Source organism: Haematobia irritans, chromosome 3 (genome assembly GCF_050003625.1).
Source record: "Haematobia irritans isolate KBUSLIRL chromosome 3, ASM5000362v1, whole genome shotgun sequence".
Taxonomy (NCBI): domain Eukaryota; kingdom Metazoa; phylum Arthropoda; class Insecta; order Diptera; family Muscidae; genus Haematobia; species Haematobia irritans.
The window spans coordinates 49972159-49990980 of NC_134399.1; the positions used below are offsets into that span (position 1 = coordinate 49972159).

General features: G+C 40.0%; 1 protein-coding gene across 1 annotated transcript in view; it reads left to right on the top strand.

Annotated features, from left to right (window-relative positions):
* The window catches only part of Naa15-16 (N-alpha-acetyltransferase 15/16), a 123348-nt gene that overhangs the window by 102319 nt on the left and 2207 nt on the right, over positions 1-18822 (top strand). Inside the window, exons 2-3 of the mRNA XM_075298576.1 lie at positions 180-668; positions 738-1953. Coding sequence (XP_075154691.1) covers positions 180-668; positions 738-1953 — 1705 coding nt within the window. The remainder of the gene's footprint in view (positions 1-179; positions 669-737; positions 1954-18822) is intronic.

Genomic DNA, 18822 nt, shown 5'->3' on the forward strand with positions numbered 1-18822 from the left:
AAATGTAAATTTAGGGTACAAAAAAAATAAGGACACTTCAGATTTCAGATATATATATATATATATATATATATATATATATATATATATATATATATATATATATATATATATATATATATATATATATATATATATATATATATATATATATATTTACCTAACCTTATTTCTTTCAGAAATGTTACGAAATGAAACAGTACAAGAATGGTCTGAAGTTGGCAAAGCAGATCCTCTCGAATCCAAAATACACAGAACATGGCGAAACCCTTGCCATGAAAGGTTTGACACTCAACGGTCTTGGCCGTCGAGAAGAAGCCTACAAATATGTACGCCTAGGATTACGTAACGACCTACGATCTCATGTTTGTTGGCATGTTTACGGTCTTTTACAACGTAGCGATAAAAAGTATGATGAAGCCATTAAATGCTATCGCAATGCCTTAAAGTGGGAAAAGGATAATTTACAAATCCTTAAAGATTTGTCACTATTGCAAATACAAATGCGTGACTTGGAAGGTTATAAAGAAACTAGACATCATCTATTCAAATTAAGACCATCTCAACATGCCTCTTGGATCGGTTTCGCAATGAGTTATCACTTGTTGGGCGATTTAGAAATGGCCAATAGTATACTAGATGCTTTCAATCAGTCACAAACATCAATTGTAAGTGAAGTGTCCATAATTCGCCAATTTTTCTTAATATGTTTACTTAAATTCTTATGTCGTCTATAGGAACCCAACGATTACCGACACTCTGAATTGCTTCTGTACCAAAATCAAATTCTTGTCGAAGCGGAAAAATTCCAGGAAGCATTGGATCATTTGATCAAATACGAAAACCAAATGGTAGACAAGTTGGCCGTTCAAGAAACTATGGGTGATTTGTATATTAAATTAGGTCAACACACTAAAGCTGTTATTATATTTGAAGAACTAATTAATCGCAATCCAGAAAACACCCTATACTATAACCAATATTTCTTGGCTAAACAAATTACCGATGTCGACGAAAAATTAAGTGTTTTTAAAAACTTTCAACAAATCTACCCTCGAGCGATGTGTCCAAAACGATTGCCTTTGGATGTTGCCACCGGTGATACTTTCAAATCGGTCCTAGATAATTATCTAAGGCTTGGTCTTCGCAAGGGAGTACCTCCTCTATTTGTTAATGTTCGGTCGCTATATTCTCAACCCGAAAAGGCAACGTTAGTGGAAGAATTGATACTGCAGTATTATGAGAACCTTACACGGTCAGGTCATTTCTCGCGTGAGGACGCTGACAAAAATTTACCTGTTGAACCTGCCTCTACTGTGGTATGGACTCTTCTGTTCTTAGCACAACATTACGATCATAAACGTGAAACTGAGAAGGCTTTGGAATACATAAATGCCGCCATTGAACATACACCAACCCTTATAGAATTATTTATAGCCAAGGGTCGAATTTATAAGCATGCCGGAGATGAGGTTGAGGCTTATGTATGGCTAGATGAAGCCCAAAGTATGGACACCGCGGATCGATATATAAATTCCAAGTGTGCTAAGTACATGATGCGAGCAAATTTAATCAAGGAGGCCGAAGAAATTTGTGCAAAATTTACACGAGAGGGGGTATCTGCAATGGAAAACCTCAACGAAATGCAATGTATGTGGTTCCAGACAGAGTGTGCGTTGGCGTATCAACGTATGGGACGATGGGGTGAGGCTTTGAAGAAATGTCATGAAGTGGACCGCCATTATTCAGAGATTATAGAAGATCAATTTGATTTCCACACATATTGTATGAGAAAAATGACCATGCGTGCCTATGTGGGACTCCTGCGATTGGAAGATGTGTTACGACGTCACCCGTTCTACTTTAAAGCAGCAAAATGTGCCATTGACGTTTATATACGTTTGTATGATAAACCTCTTAAGCCTGAGGAGACAATTGAAGAAATGGACACTGGTAAGCAATTTAATAAATGTTTCAGATATACGCGTGAGTGAAATTTCACTCACACTCGCCAAGGAACTCACATTCACGCACGATATGTATGGCAAAAAGCACGTACACGAAATGAATAGTGGCGCACACTCACAAACGACGTTAAACTCATGTCCACGCACAATTTAGGGATCTATAAATCGAAAATCGATTATTCGAATTTTGGCATGAAAATCTAAAAAAATCGAAATCGATTATTAACCGTGGTGCAATGGTTAGCATGCCCGCCTTGCATACACAAGGTCGTGGGATCGATTCCTGCTTCGACCGAACACCAAAAAGTTTTTCAGCGGTGGATTATCCCACCTCAGTAATGCTGGTGACATTTCTGAGGGTTTCAAAGCTTCTCTAAGTGGTTTCACTGCAATGTGGAACGCCGTTCGGACTCGGCTATAAAAAGGAGGTCCCTTATCATTGAGCTTAACATGGAATCGGGCAGCACTCAGTGATAAGAGAGAAGTTCACCAATGTGGTATCACAATGGACTGAATAGTCTAAGTGAGCCTGATACATCGGGCTGCCACATAACCTAACCTAACCTAAAAATAATCGCAAAATCGATTTAAGATTATCAAAACTCGATTTTAGTGTTTTCTGTTTTCATATTCATTGGTTTCAATTTAATTGAAAAATACCGAGATATTTCTTCATTTTTATTTATAGAATTCTATTACCAATAAGAACAAAAATATTGATTTGATTAAGTTAAATATCAAATTGGTTTAAATGAATCCTTTGTGTTTTCAATTTCCTTGAATTTATTTTGTGAAATAATGATAAATGATTCGTACATGTTAAAAATTTTCTACTTAACATTCTAAAAATATATTAAACAAATTTAAAAAAAAATAACATGTTTGACTAGAACACTAATTTTTGCATTTCTCTCCAACTCGCAAAAACAAAATAGATTTCATAAAATCGAATATTTTGTATAAACATTATTTCTATGAAATTCGATTACGAAAAATCGAATATTCGAATTTTGAATGGTAAAAATAATCGAAAATCGATTTTTGATTAAAAGTCAATAATCGAAAAGTCGAAAAATCGATTATTGGTTTGTACTATAGATCCCTAGCACAATTCATGATAGTATTTGTGCCTCGCGACACCATAATATAGGATAAAATTGGTAAATACGAAATTGATGTTATGACGAAGAAATGGGATTTGTCGATTATTGGTCGGATAAAAATATAGTACGCACGGCACATATGGAACATCAGTAAAGTACAAATAGAAGAAGTAGAAGTAACACATTGCTCACCAGCTAACCATCAAACAATGAACGCTATTAGATCGTGAGGCTGATTTGTTCGGTAGTGTGAATTCTACCGTGAACATGAATTTTATTTTGAACGCCAATTTTATCGTAAACGTGATTGCTTTCGTGAGGAAGAGTTTTCTCGTGATCTTGTGCACATCGAGAACAATTTAGTTCACGGCATATTTTGTTTCAGTACCATTAACGTGTCATAACAATAACAGGAGAGAATGTAAATACAAAATAAATTAGTTAACGGTGATTTTATGATAATATGTTATATTATCCTTACTTCTTCCCCGTTAAACTTAAGCAGCGGGGGTGTCATTTTTGTTCATTCGCTTTAATTAACTTAAAAACAAAAGGATAGAAAAACAAACAAATTCAATTTTTTCTTCCCATTCATTCTCTCGATCTTGCACCCAAAAAATTTTGTTATTCACAACAGCAGAAATGTTTGCTAAAACAGCAGGTTTTTGCTGAAAAAGGGACTGCAGTAGGATGTAATTGTTTCAGCAAACATTCGTTAGTTGAAACAGCATTGTTTACAGCTAAAATAGCAAACAAATCGGCTGGGCGACATACTACTAATACCATCCTGTTGACTAATATTCTTTCGATTACATCTCTCCGAAGCAGGCCTCTGACTATCTGCCTGATTTCCTAGATCATCACCATTTTTTTCCATACCTGGTGTTTAACTACTCCCAAGGTTGTGGTTCGTGTCTGTATTTCTTGATCAAACTCAGACATTCGACTCTGCCTGTTACTGTCCATGCAATATATGTTTAAAAAACGCGTTTTATCAATTAAATTCAATTATCAATCCACAAAAATATGCTTTATATTAAGCTTCAATAAAAAATCAAGAACAAAATGATTTAATAATTTCCACAATAAGATTTAGAACAGACTAAGAAACACCGTTCCCCGTTTTGCTAGTTTCGTCTTATGTAACATTTCGTTTGATGATTAAAAGATGAAGCAAAATTTTTAATTTTATTTTATATTTGAAAAAGAAAAATTTTATTTCATTTCACAGCAGTAATGAATTTATTTCGATTACAAAAAGATAGTGTTATTTAGTTGAACTTATCTAAATGAGAGTGAATCCAAAGCAATAATTACTGAATCGAAGTGTTATACGTGTCCGCAAATTATTCGTTTATTCTTTGGTAAACCACTTTTGTTGGTCTAAAGTTAACACAAACAAAGCGGATGGTTTCCTTATGCGCTTTACAGACTATAAGTTATTCCGGACGACAGTGCTAAGTTAAGTCCGAAGGCATAATCGGTAAATGTGTTATCGATCCCATGTTTATGGGATCGATAACACATTTACCGATTATTTAGTCATCGCCGACAAGTCGTATCGATCCGACACCTGTAAGATTCTTTACAAACACCGACAGTCCGTCCGGAATAACTGATAGTCTGTAAAGCGCATAAAGGCCTGGTTATGCATCAAAAAACGGGACGTAAGCGTAACGTGGCGTGTCAGCTGTTTGTTTTTGATATACGACAGCCCATACAAACGATTATCCAACGTTTACACAACGTAAGCGTGTCGTAAAATTCGGAAAAAAACAAAAATTTACGTGTCGTTGTCGTATCAGATGATCAAAAAACAAGCGTCATCGATGAAAATGCGATTAGCCTGAAAATATATTTCATTAAAAATGCGGTATTGTGTTGTTTTCGGGTAAAATGGATGATGAGAAGTTCATTTAAAGGTGGGTATTAAGTTCGAGTTTAGCCGCTAAAATCGCAATTTTTTCACGATTACTTTTCTTAATCCATTTTAAGGACTACAAACTTTGTGAAAACTTGTTTGAGCTATTCCCCAACAAGTTATAATATATGTATAATTTTATGCCTTTTTTACTGATTTAGTTTTCACTTTATCGATTTTAGCGGCTAAACTCGAACTTAATACCCACCTTAACATGTAAAAACATTTTTTTCTTCTGCCAGTTTTTGATAGTTTGTTGGTACGTTTTTGTTTTTAATTATCTAATTGCCAAAAAATCATACGTTGCCGTTATGTTACGGCTACGCTACATTTTTAGATGCATAACCAGGCCTTAACTCGTGAACACGCAACGTATAACTGACCATGTGAAAAACAATGATTTTCTAAATTTATCCCGCAAACACTAAGCGATTGTCCTCATGATTTGTTAATGGTCATTGCGAACGCAAGGCGAACTGGAAATTGCAATCTTTTGAAGTCAAACGGAAGATCAGTTGGAATCATTGGTATTCGAGAAATGCATACATATTTACCTGGGTACTTTCCGTTAATAATGGTTGCCTCTATCAAATTCGGGATAAGTCTTTTTACCGAAAGTAGAGTTCCGTTGCAAAGTCGCGCTTATATCACGAATGTGATACAAGCGGGCAATATGGTACAATAAATTCATTTCCGATCTCAATATCTTGATTTTTGACTTTAACTTTGATAGTTTGACAATTATCTTCTTTTGAACGCCGACGATAAACTGGATATCCATCGTTACCTGTGACTGTTTCAGCAACTAATGGTCGCGGATATCGTTTTGGGCACTTTCCATCAGCCATGCAAGGCGATAATGGATTTAATGCACCGCACAGTCCATGCACCATCTGTATTGTCACAATCTCGTGTAGGTGGGGATCAGTGACTGGACCAGGAAATTCAGCGGTTATGATGTCCACTTCCTTTGAATGTAATTTGTTCAGCAACCAAATTAGTATATGAGCATGCGGTAGTCCACGCTTTTGCCATTCCACCGAGTACATATAACAACGTGTGTCACCAAAAACTCGATACGTAGAAAGGACATCCATCATAACCTTGAGTTTTTGCTGAAATACTCTGGCGATTATTTCATGGCGATCTTGCAGTTTTTGACCCGGTTCCAACTCACGTTCAATTTCCGTCCACTTCGGATTGCATGTGAACGTAATAAATAAATCCGGAGTTCTATAATTTCGCACGTACGTCATAGCGTCTTGAGCGTATTCGTGCATGTGAAGTGGGCTTCCGGTATAAGATGATGGGAGAATAGTCAGACGTCCAATATTCTGAACATCACCATCTGAATGAATAGCATCACGCAAGTGTATATATTCCTCAGATCGTAGCTTTGCCTGATTGAATCGGATGAACCCTAAACGTTCGGTCTCGACTTTGACATACATATCGACAGCGAATTGTTGGAATAGCCGACGGCACTAAAGAATGACATTCTCCTCATGTGTACGAATCATCATACGATACGCCTAGTAATTCATTGCGCTTAGATTTTCTTCGTTGAAAAATTAAATGAATTGTTAATGGAAACAAATAATAGCAATAATTCGTGTGCCGAATTATTCAACCGTCGAACTGAACGGACGTGTTTTCTAATAGCGGAGATTTCATCGTAATAAGTACTTATTACGAATTTCAAGTGTGGTGGAAATAATAAACCACCATGCAGCGAAATTCAAAGTCATCCACTGGGTTGCTAACTTCAGGGCCCAGTGGAGGGTAACGACTGAAGTTATAAATTTGGGCAGCGACCAAGAGTCAGGCCCAATTAGTCGACCTGTAGACGGGTCGACTGGCGGTGACACTTTGGCAAGTCGAACCTTTTCTAAGGTGACGACATCAAAAGGAGGCAATCCCTCTCGAAAGAGATTCAAGGAACGAAGAAATGCTTTTTTTATCCTAAAGAAATTAGGATCAGTCGACCCAAGCACGTTATCGGCTCAGCAAAGCGAGCTCAAGGAATTCTTGAAGCTGGAAAAAGGGAACGATCACCGGATGAGCTGCCATCACAAACGGGATCAAAGATCGTTTGCCTCAGTTGCAAAATACAGCCTTGTGATGGCTATTATTAATAAAGGAGCATTGGACGGTATGATTCCAAGGTAAAAATGGGGGGAAGTTGAGAACGCGATGTCTGGTGTCTACTTAGAGGTGCGAAAAAAGTTTCCCGGACCTCGACGGCAAGATGCTGGATGGTATCAAGGACGATATAAGTTAATAGCTTTTGCGGACCAGAGGTCTATGGATTGCTTTAAAGCTGCATTGTTGCTAATTGGTGAAGTTTGGGAAGGAGCCGCTTTGGAGTTAGTCGATAAAAAAGACATACCGGCTAAACCTAGAGCACATGGATACCGGCAAACCCTCCTGATCCTGAGTCAATACTAGAGAGACTAAAAGAATGTAACCCAGATCTTCCAACCGCCGATGGGAAGGTTGGTCGTTTGGATGAAGTGGATGGACCAAGACGACATGCGGTGTTTATATTAAACATAGAGTCGCTGCCACATCTAGCCCAGACCCAAGGACGCGTAAGTTATGGCTTTCATGATGTCCATATGAAGGTATACAAAAGCGATCAACCAAAGGATTCCGAAACGGACAAGCCTCCGGTAGAGTCAGCAGTGAAAAAATCTCCTAGCGAAGCCGAAGGAGACATAAAACCTGCAGACTATGGCGAAAATCATAAGCGGGAAGTTTCTACAGGCTCAAACCTCACCAAAGCTGAACCGCGGCTTGTTGCGAGAGTCACCGAGATCTGTGAAGAGGAAGCCCTTGATGACTCAATTGAAGCGGTTGATGTGACGGTGGTTGAAAATTTGGATGGTTCTACCGTTCCTCCAGATAAATCTTCACCATTGTAAGGCCGCTTGTGCTGCCTTAAAAATTCTCCTGATGAAAGGAGACATAGATATAGTTCTTATTCAAGAACCATACATATATAAGAACAAGATCTGTGAATTAAGCACTCCGGGTTTCAAACTTTTGCATAATACCGGTAACGATATAAATCGAGCATGTATAGTTGCTAAAAACGAACTAAACTTGTTTCTGCTTCCTTCATTGAGCAATGCAGACACTGTCGTAGCCAGTCTAGAGATATCCAAATGCAAATATTGGATGGGACATGATAGGGAGATGCCACCCTGTGCCGTTAGGACCTTAGTTGAGGAGTCACTAAAAACAAAGACAAAACTCATTATGGGATGCGATGCAAATGCACATCATAGTATTTGGGGAAGTAGTGATACTAATGCAAGGGGAGAGTCGCTAATAGAGTTTATTTTGCGTACTAACCTGGTAGTTTGCAATAAGGGAGATGCACCAACCTTCGTCACCAGAAACAGGCAAGAGGTTTTGGACGTCACGTTGACCTCTACGGAACTGAATGATAAGATATCTGAGTGGCAAGTTTTGAGGGAACATAGCTTCTCAGATCATCGCTACATCAGTTTCAGATTGGCTGTTTGTACTTCAAAGACCATAGTTCCGCCAAATGTTAGGAAAGCTGATTGGAATAGGTATAGGGAATCGTTCAATTTGATGATACCGGAAATGCCAGAGACAAATATGAGCACTGTGCAAGATATCGAACACGCAGTGAAGCGGATTACTAAGGCCTTCAACATGTCACTGAAAGCTGCTTGCCCTAGAGGAAAGCCAAGGGGAAAAAATCGGCCGCCATGGTGGACTACGGAGTTAAGTAATATGAGGAAATCCTGCAGGAAGCTCTTTAACAAAGTAAAGTCCACAAGAGCTCCGGAGGATTGGGACACTTACAAGATGAATCTGAGAGAATATAAACGAGAACTGAGAAGGTCTCAACAAAACTCTTGGGATGATTACTGTAGCAGTATTGAGAATACGTCAGAGGCTTCCAGACTACGGAAGGTACTAGCATCCACTAACACCGCTCCAGGTTTCATTAAAACATCGGAGGGAAATTGGACAACGTCCAGTGAGGAGACGTTGGAGGTACTTTTGGACACACACTTCCCTGGAAATCAGACAGTTGAACCATGTTCTGGTGGTGTAACAGAGGCTCAGGGGTCATTTCCTATCGAGGAAATTGTGTCGGAATCTAGAATAAAATGGGCTTTAAATAGCTTTGGACCATTCAAATCCCCCGGACCTGATGGAATTACTCAGGCGGAATTACAAGCAGTGGCTGAAACAATTATCCCCTGGTTGACGGTGATATATATAGGATGCATCAACTTAGCATATATTGCAGAAAAGTGGAGGGAAACAAAAGTCGTCTTCATACCTAAAGCAGGAATAGCCTCTCACTCGAGTGCGAAGGATTTCCGACCAATCAGCTTATCTTCACTCCTACTTAAGACCCTGGAGAGGATGATAGACATGTATCTTAGAACTAGCGTGGATTCAAGTTTTCTCTCGAAACGACAGCATGTATACTCGAAGGGCAGGTCTACTGAGACCGCATTGCATAAACTAGTCAGCTTTATTGAAAGCTCACTATCTGTCAAAGAATACACAATCGTGGCGTTTCTAGACATCGAAGGGGCGTTCAATAATGTCCATCCGAGCTCGATATTAAATGGACTTACAACTCTGAATGTTGATCCAGGTATACTTAGGCTGTTAGACGAACTTCTAGTAAAGAGACGTATTTCAGCCACACTAGGGCAAGCAAACATACAAAGGTATGTGAACAGAGCACTCCCCAAGGAGGAGTTCTATCACCTCTTCTTTGGAATGTTGCTATAAACAACCTTCTGGTTTCCCTAGAAGAAGAAAGGATAAAAGTGGTGGCATACGCAGATGAAGTGGCGCTAGCAGTCAGGGGAAAATTCCCATCCACAATCAGAGATATTATACAGAGAGCTCTCCGGATGACTGAGAAATGGGCGAAAGATAATGGTCTTGGTGTAAATCCAGCAAAGACAGAACTAGTCATGTACTCGAAAGATCGAAAAACTCCCACGGTTAGGCCCATTTCCTTAGGGGGTACTGAAATTCCCTTTGGTGAGTGTGCAAAATACCTTGGCGTTATTTTGGACAGGAAGCTGAATTTTAGGCTTAATATTGAAGAGAGGGCGAGAAAAGCTTTGTACTCGTGCAAAAAGGCAATAGGGTAAAAGTGGGGACTAAAACCAAAAATTGTGCATTGGCTATACACGGCAGTAGTTAGACCTATAATGCTATATGGTGTTGTAGTCTGGTGGCCGGCACTTCAGAAACCGACTTGTTTAGATAAAGTTCAGCGTATGGCGAGCTTATGTATCTCAGGCGCATTTAGTAAGACAGGAACAGACTCCCTTAATGTCATGCTACATCTATTGCCTTTAGACATTTTGGCCAAACAGTCAGCTGCAACAACGGCTGTGCGGTTGCGCGAGCTATCGCTGTGGTCGGAAAAAATGTACGGTCATAGTTCGGTCCTCAAAGTAATGCCAGATGTGCCTAACGTAGTGGATTACACCCTGGCAAAACCACTTTTCGACAAAAAGTTTGAAACTCTAATTCCCAACAGTGAGGCGTGGTGTACACAGACCCCGGGGAATAAAAGATATATAGATTTCTATACAGATGGCTCCAAATTGAATGGACAAGTGGGGTTCGGAGTATATTCTAAAGATCTGGAAATTCGAATAGCGAAAAGATTACCTAATCACTGTAGTGTTTTTCAGGCTGAAATATTGGCAATAAGAGAGGTGGTGAATTGGCTGAGAAGTAATGTTCCAACAAATATTGGCATTAATATATACTCAGACAGTCAACCTGCAATAAAATCCTTGGACTCTGTGTTCCTTAACTCGAAAACGGCCATAGACTGCCGCAACGAGATGGCTGAGCAGTACAATATTCACCTAATATGGGTGCCTGGCCATAGGAACATACCTGGGAACTGCGAAGCGGATGAGTTTGCAAGGCTAGGGTCTACCTTACATATTCCAGGGGAACTAGAACCTGTTGGTATGCCCCTGGCTATCTGCAAGCTCATGCTGCGTGAGAAGGCTGTTATGATGGCAAATGTTCGATGAGAGAATTGCAAGGGCTGTAACGACACCAAGCAAATATGGCCCCATTTAAACTTAAACCGCACACTAGATATGCTAGTGTTCTCAAGGCGTCAGATATCACTCCTGATATCTGCTATAACGGGTCGCTGCCTGATAGGCGATTTTGCAAAAACTATAGGCGCGAAGTATAATGACTATTGTATGAGCTGCCATGATGCGGAGGAAAAGGAATCAATTAAACACCCTTGTGTGAGTGTCCTGCATTTTGTGTAAAGCGCAAGCAACTTTTAGGAGCATATAGCTTCAGATTACTGGCGGACCTGGAAAACGTTAACTTAAGCAGTCTGCTAATGTTTTTGGAACAATCTGTTTGGTTCAACAGAAGAAAATAATCGAGAAGGTTCAACGGTTAAAACTAGAAGTGCCCATATGTAATAGGTACTTTTAGTTAATGTGGTATCACAATGGACTGAATAGCCTAAGTGAGCCTGAATCTTAATCGGGCTGCCACTTTAACCTAACCTAACCTAGCTGATCCACAAACGACGAAATGAAATAAATTTGCAGAAATTGATGCGGTTCATCTAATGTTGGCACCATTGAACCATGCAAATGATATATTTGTTCTTGTATCTGTATTTGCAAACAATCATTTATTGAAGAAATACGGTGTGACTTCTGATCGTGTACACGTAGTTGTTATGTGTTGCAATTCATTATGTTGGTGTGAGTGATTTGTTATATGTGTTGTATCTTTTACCTTGCAAGTCGGCATTAAACCGCCTTTTCGAATCATATTAGCTCCAAAGGAAGTCATGCGAAAGCAGTTATTGTATTCAAGGGTGTGTTGAAGAAAATTGCTGGAATCGGGATCACTTCCATCGAACAATGGTTTCAGTGGCTGTGGTGATGTAAGTAATGGATCCAGTTTGACTTGTCCACTTGCGCAGCACAATCCAGCCGTTTCTCTTTTGAACTTTAACGCATTGCAATATCGGCATATAGTCGTTGGTCCAATATCTAAATTTTCATCATCACTGCATTTCGCAATGGGATCATATTGGAATGCCAAGCGATTGTATTATGCCAATGATTTTCGTGTGCTCACGCGTTGTATCAATCGGACATTTTCTCTTATTATATTTTGTCTTTCTTCCCTTAAATTTTGTGAATACACTTGTTGCTGGCTTGCATGTCTTGTGAGGCGGCCGATGTTCGCACGTCGCCCTAAAGGCATTTTGTTCTATGGACAGAGTGGTGTAGTTAACTTCAAATGCACGATCCCCATAATTTACACATTTTAACTTACTACCTTAAAGACAAATGTCTGTTGTTTAAATTCACTAAAAATTTGCACAATACACGTATTTGATTTGATGATTTCCAATTGAAATGTTAGGTTAGGTTAGGTTAAAGTGGCAGCCCGATTAAATTTCAGGCTCACTTAGACTATTCAGTCCATTGTGATACCACATTTAACTAAAAGTACCTATTACATATGGGCACTTCTAGTCTTAACCACTGAACCTTCTCTATTATTAACTTTTGTGGAACCAACCAGATTGCTCCAAAAACATTAACAAACTGCTTAAGTTAACGTTTTCCAGGTCAGCCAGTAATCTAAAGCTATATGCTCCTAAAATTCGCGTACGCCTTACACAAAAAGCAGGACACTCACACAAGAGGTGTTTAATTGATTCCTTTTCCTCCACGTCATGACAGCTTATACAATAGTCATTATACTTCGCACCTATAGTTTTTGCAAATTCGCCTATCAGGCAGCGACCCGTTATAGCAGATATTAGGAGTGCTATCTGACGCCTTGAGAACACTAGCATATCTAGTGTGCGGTTTAAGTTTAAACGGGGCCATATTTGCTTGGTGTCGTTGCAACCCTTGCAATTTTCCCATCGAATATTGGCCATCATAACAGCCTTCTCACGCAGTAAGAGCTTGCAGGGGGCCAGAGGCATACCAACAGATTCTAGTTCCCCTGGAATATGTAAGGTAGTTCCTAGCCTTGCTAACACATCTGCTTCACAGTTCCCCGGTATGTTCCTATGACCAGGCACCCATATTAGGTGAATATTGTACTGCTCAGCCATCTCGTTGAGAGATTTGCGGCAGTCTATGGCCGTTTTTGAGTTAAGGAACACAGAGTCCAAGGATTTTATTGCAGGTTGACTGTCTGAGTATATATTAATGCCAATATTTGTTGGAACATTACTTCTCAGCCAATTCACCACCTCTCTTATTGCCAATATTTCAGCCTGAAAAACACTACAGTGATTAGGTAATCTTTTCGCTATTCGAATTTCCAGATCTTTAGAATATACTCCGAACCCCACTTGTCCATTCAATTTGGAGCCATCAGTATAGAAATCTATATATCTTTTATTCCCCGGGGTCTGTGTACACCACGCCTCACTGTTGGGAATTAGAGTTTCAAACTTTTTGTCGAAAAGTGGTTTTGCCAGGGTGTAATCCACTACGTTAGGCACATCTGGCATTACTTTGAGGACCGAACTATGACCGTACATTTTTTCCGACCACAGCGATAGCTCGCGCAACCGCACAGCCGTTGTTGCAGCTGACTGTTTGGCCAAAATGTCTAAAGGCAATAGATGTAGCATGACATTAAGGGAGTCTGTTCCTGTCTTACTAAATGCGCCTGAGATACATAAACTCGCCATACGCTGAACTTTATCTAAACAAGTCGGTTTCTGAAGTGCCGGCCACCAGACTACAACACCATATAGCATTATAGGTCTAACCACTGCCGTGTATAGCCAATGCACAATTTTTGGTCTTAGTCCCCACTTTCTCCCTATTGCTTTTTTGCACGAGTACAAAGCTACCGTGGCTTTTCTCGCCCTCTCTTCAATATTAAGCCTAAAATTCAGCTTCCTGTCCAAAATAACGCCAAGGTATTTTGCACACTCACCAAAGGGAATTTCAGTACCCCCTAAGGAAATGGGCCTAACCGTGGGAGTTTTGCGATCTTTGCAGTACATGACTATTTCTGTCTTTGCTGGATTTACACCAAGACCATTATCTTTCGCCCATTTCTCAGTCATCTGGAGAGCTCTCTGTATAATATCTCTGATTGTGGATGGGAATTTTCCCCTGACTGCTAGCGCCACATCATCTGCGTATGCCACCACTTTTATCCTTTCTTTTTCTAGAGAAACCAGAAGGTTGTTTATAGCAACATTCCAAAGAAGAGGTGATAGAACTCCTCCTTGGGGAGTGCCTCTGTTCACATACCTTTGTATGTTTGCTTGTCCTAGTGTGGCTGAAATACGTCTCTTTATTAGAAGTTCGTCTAACAGCCTAAGTATACCTGGATCAACATTCAGAGTCGTCAGTCCATTTAATATCGAGCTCGGATGGACATTATTGAACGCCCCTTCGATGTCTAGAAACGCCACGATTGTGTATTCTTTGACAGATAGTGAGCTTTCAATAAAGCTGACCAGTTCATGCAATGCGGTCTCAGTAGACCTGCCCTTCGAGTATGCATGCTGTCGTTTCGAGAGCAAACTTGAATCCACGCTAGTTCTAAGATACATGTCTATCATCCTCTCCAGGGTCTTAAGTAGGAATGAGGATAAACTGATTGGTCGGAAATCCTTCGCACTCGAGTGAGAGGCTTTTCCTGCTTTAGGTATGAATACGACTTTTGTTTCCCTCCACTTTTCTGGAATATATGCTAAGTTTACACATTGTTTATATATCACCGTCAACCAGGGGATAATTCTTTCAGCCACTGCCTGTAACTCCGCCGGAGTAATTCCATCAGGTCCGGGGGATTTGAATGGTCCAAAGCTATTTAAAGCCCATTTTATTCTAGATTCCGACACAATTTCCTCGATAGGAAGTGATCGCCGAGCCTCTGTTGCACCGCCGGAACATGGTTCAACCGTCTGATTTCCAGGGAAGTGTGTGTCCAAAAGTACCTCCAACGTCTCCTCACTGGACGTTGTCCAATTCCCTCCGATGTTTTGATGAAACCTGGAGCGGTGTTAGTGGATGCTAGTACCTTCCGTAGTCTGGAAGCCTCTGACGTATTCTCAATACTGCTACAGTAATCATCCCAAGAGTTTTGTTGAGACCTTCTCAGTTCTCGTTTATATTCTCTCAGATTCATCTTGTAAGTGTCCCAATCCTCCGGAGCTCTTGTGGACTTTGCTTTGTTAAAGAGCTTCCTGCAGGATTTCCTCATATTACTTAACTCCGTAGTCCACCATGGCGGCCGATTTTTCCCCTTGGCTTTCCTCTAGGGCATGCAGCTTTCAGTGAAATGTTGAAGGCCTTAGTAATCCGCTCCACTGCGTGTTCGATATCTTGCACAGTGCTCATATTTGTCTCCGGCACTTCCGGTATCATCAAATTGAACGATTCCCTATACCTATTCCAATCAGCTTTCCTAACATTTGGCGGAAATATGGTCTTTGAAGTACGAACAGCCAATCTGAAACTGATGTAGCGATGATCTGAGAAGCTATGTTCCCTCAAAACTTGCCACTCAGATATCTTATCATTCAGTTCCGGAGAGGTCAACGTTACGTCCAAAACCTCTTGTCTGTTCCTGGTGACGAAGGTTGGTGAATCTCCCTTATTGCAAACTACCAGGTTAGTACGCAAAATAAACTCTATTAGCGACTCTCCCCTTGCATTAGTATCACTACTTCCCCAAATACTATGATGTGCATTTGCATCGCATCCCATAATGAGTTTTGTCTTTGTTTTTAGTGACTCCTCAACTAAGGTCTTAACGGCACAGGGTGGCATATCCCTATCATGTCCCATGTAGACCGAAGATACCCAATATTTGCATGTGGATATCTCTAGACTGGCTACGACAGTGTCTGCATTGCTCAATGAAGGAAGCAGAAACAAGTTTAGTTCGTTTTTAGCAAATATACATGCTCGATTTATATCGTTACCGGTATTATGCAAAAGTTTGAAACCCGGAGTGCTTAATTCACAGATCTTGTTCTTATATATATATATGGTTCTTGAATAAGAACTATATCTATGTCTCCTTTCATCAGGAGAACTTTTAAGGCAGCACAAGCGGCCTTACAATGGTGAAGATTTATCTGGAGGAACCGTAGAACCATCCAAATTTTCAACCACCGTCACATCAGCCGCTTCAATTGAGTCATCAAGGGCTTCCTCTTCACAGATCTCGGTGACTCTCGCAACAATCCGCGGTTCAGCTTTGGTGAGGCTTAAGCCTGTAGAAACTTCCCGCATATGATTTTCGCCATAGTCTGTAGGTTTTATGTCTCCTTCGGCTTCGCTAGGAGATTTTTTCATTGCTGACTATACCGGAGGCTTGTCCGTTTCGGTATCCTTTGGCTGATCGCTTTTGTATACCTTCATATGGATATCATGAAAGCCATAACTTACGCGTCCTTGGGTCTGGGCTAGATGTGGCAGCGACTCTATGTATAATATAAACACCGCATGTCGTCTTGGTCCATCCACCTCATCCAAACGACCAACCTTCCAATCGGCGGTTGGAAGATCTGGGTTACATTCTTTTAGTCTCTCCAGTATTGACTCAGGATCAGGAGGGTTTGCCGGTATCCATGCATGTGCTCTAGGTTTAGCCGGTATGTCTTTTTTATCGACTAACTCCAAAGCGGCTCCTTCCCAAACTTCACCAATTAGCATCAATGCAGCTTTAAAGCAATCCATAGACCTCTGGTCTGCAAAAGCTATTAACTTATATCGTCCTTGATACCATCCAGCATCTTGCCGTCGAGGACTTGGTCCGGGAAACTTTTTTCGCACCTCTGAGTAGACACCAGACATCGCGTTCTCAATTTCCCCCCATTTTTGCCTTGGAATCATACCGTCCAATGCTCCTTTATTAATAATAGCCATCACAAGGCTGTCTTTTGCAACTGAGGCAAACGATCTTTGATCCCGTTTAGAGGATGGTAGCTCATCCGGTGATCGTTCCCTTTTTCCAGCTTCAAGAATTCCTTGAGCCCATTTTAAGGAATCGCTTTGCTTAGCCGACAACGTGCTTGGATCGACTGATCCTAATTTCTTTAGGATAAACAAAGCATTTCTTCGTTCCTTGAATCTCTTTCGAGAGGGATTGCCTCCTTTTGATGTCGTCACCTTAGAAAAGGTTCGACTTGCCAAAGTGTCACCGCCAGTCGACCCGTCTACAGGTCGATTAATTGGGCCTGATTCTTGGTCGCTGCCCAAATTTATAACTTCAGTCGTTACCCGTCCACTGGGCCCTGAAGTTAGCAACCCAGTGGATGACTTTGAATTTCGCTGCATGGTGGTTTATTATTTCCACCACACGTGAAATTCGTAATAAGTACTTATTACGATGAAATACTCCGCTATTAGAAAACACGTCCGTTCAGTTCGACGGTTGAATAATATATATGAAATGTTAGTAAACGATTAAGTTATTATTTTTTTAATATTTTTTCACAATTTCACAGTGTACACAATGGCGGTTTGCCACATGAACATTTGTCACATCACTTTTGCAACTTCTTAAATATTTCGCAATATAAACATATATTTTATTGAATGACAATTCATTTGAAAAAATTTAATGACAATTCATTTGAAAAAATAAAATTAAAAAAATTAAAAATAAAAAGCAACTGAGATGAATTCAAGTTATAATTTTTTGTAATGTGCGCTGTATGTAAAAGAAGATTTTCCAGCTTTTCCGTTGAAACTTTTCTTGAATTTTCTATATGTATAAACCTCACAGAGCCCGAGACCTTTCCAACGAATGCAAAACCGTGGAAATCGGTTCGTGAGTTCTGGAGTTGCATCAAAGACGGCGCTGTATGTACAAAACGATTTTCCCGATTTTCCGTTTAAACTTTTCTTGAATTTTCTGAGCTATAAACCTCACGGAGCCCGAGACTTTCCGTTGAAACCGTGGAAATCGGTTTGTGCGTTCCGGAGATGCATCCGAAATGGCGCTATATATAAAAAAGATTTTCCTGCTTTTTCTTTGAAACTTTTGTAGAATTTTCTTTGCTAACCTTACGGAGCGCGAGACCTTTCCAACGAATGCAAAACCGTGGAAATCGGTTCGTGCGATCTGGAGATGGAAGTTTCCAAAACACTTAACTTTTTTCTGTTTATACCGCGCTTTTTATGCTAGGCTAAGAAGTTTCCGAACTGCCCTCGCAGAGATAAAAATACTCTTTGTTTCCTGTCCCCCATCCAAATATCAAAAAGTTAAGTATCCCACGTCAATTTTATAACTTAACTTGTAAATTACAAGTTAATCGGAGAAGTTTAGTGTTTTCACTATAATTTAAAAAATTCAGCCAAAGCGAAAGCCCCCCTGGTCTGCCTAAAAATTAAAAAATAAAGTATCGAATCTTTGACTAGAGTCCGTCTCCAACCTTCCCTGAAAATTTCAAGTAAAATGGAGAACTTAATTCCATTTTCCGAAAAATTAGGTAACCTAATTTCACCACGTGTTCGCCCTTCCCATTTCCCGAAAATTTCAAGAAAATTGGTTCACCCGTTTTCGATCTTACGCGGAAGAAAAAAAAAACAAATTAACAAACATAATTGGGATTTTACACATATAGATGTGTTTCGACTTTGGGGTACAGTATTCTTGAAACACATTTTTCTGATTAACCATCAGTTTGCCCCCCATGTATTTCACCAGCACTACAAACATAGCATATCCCTCCAATGAACAAATCCATGTCATTGAGCTTAAAATGGAATCGGGCAGCACTCAGTGATAAGAGAGAAGTTCACCAATG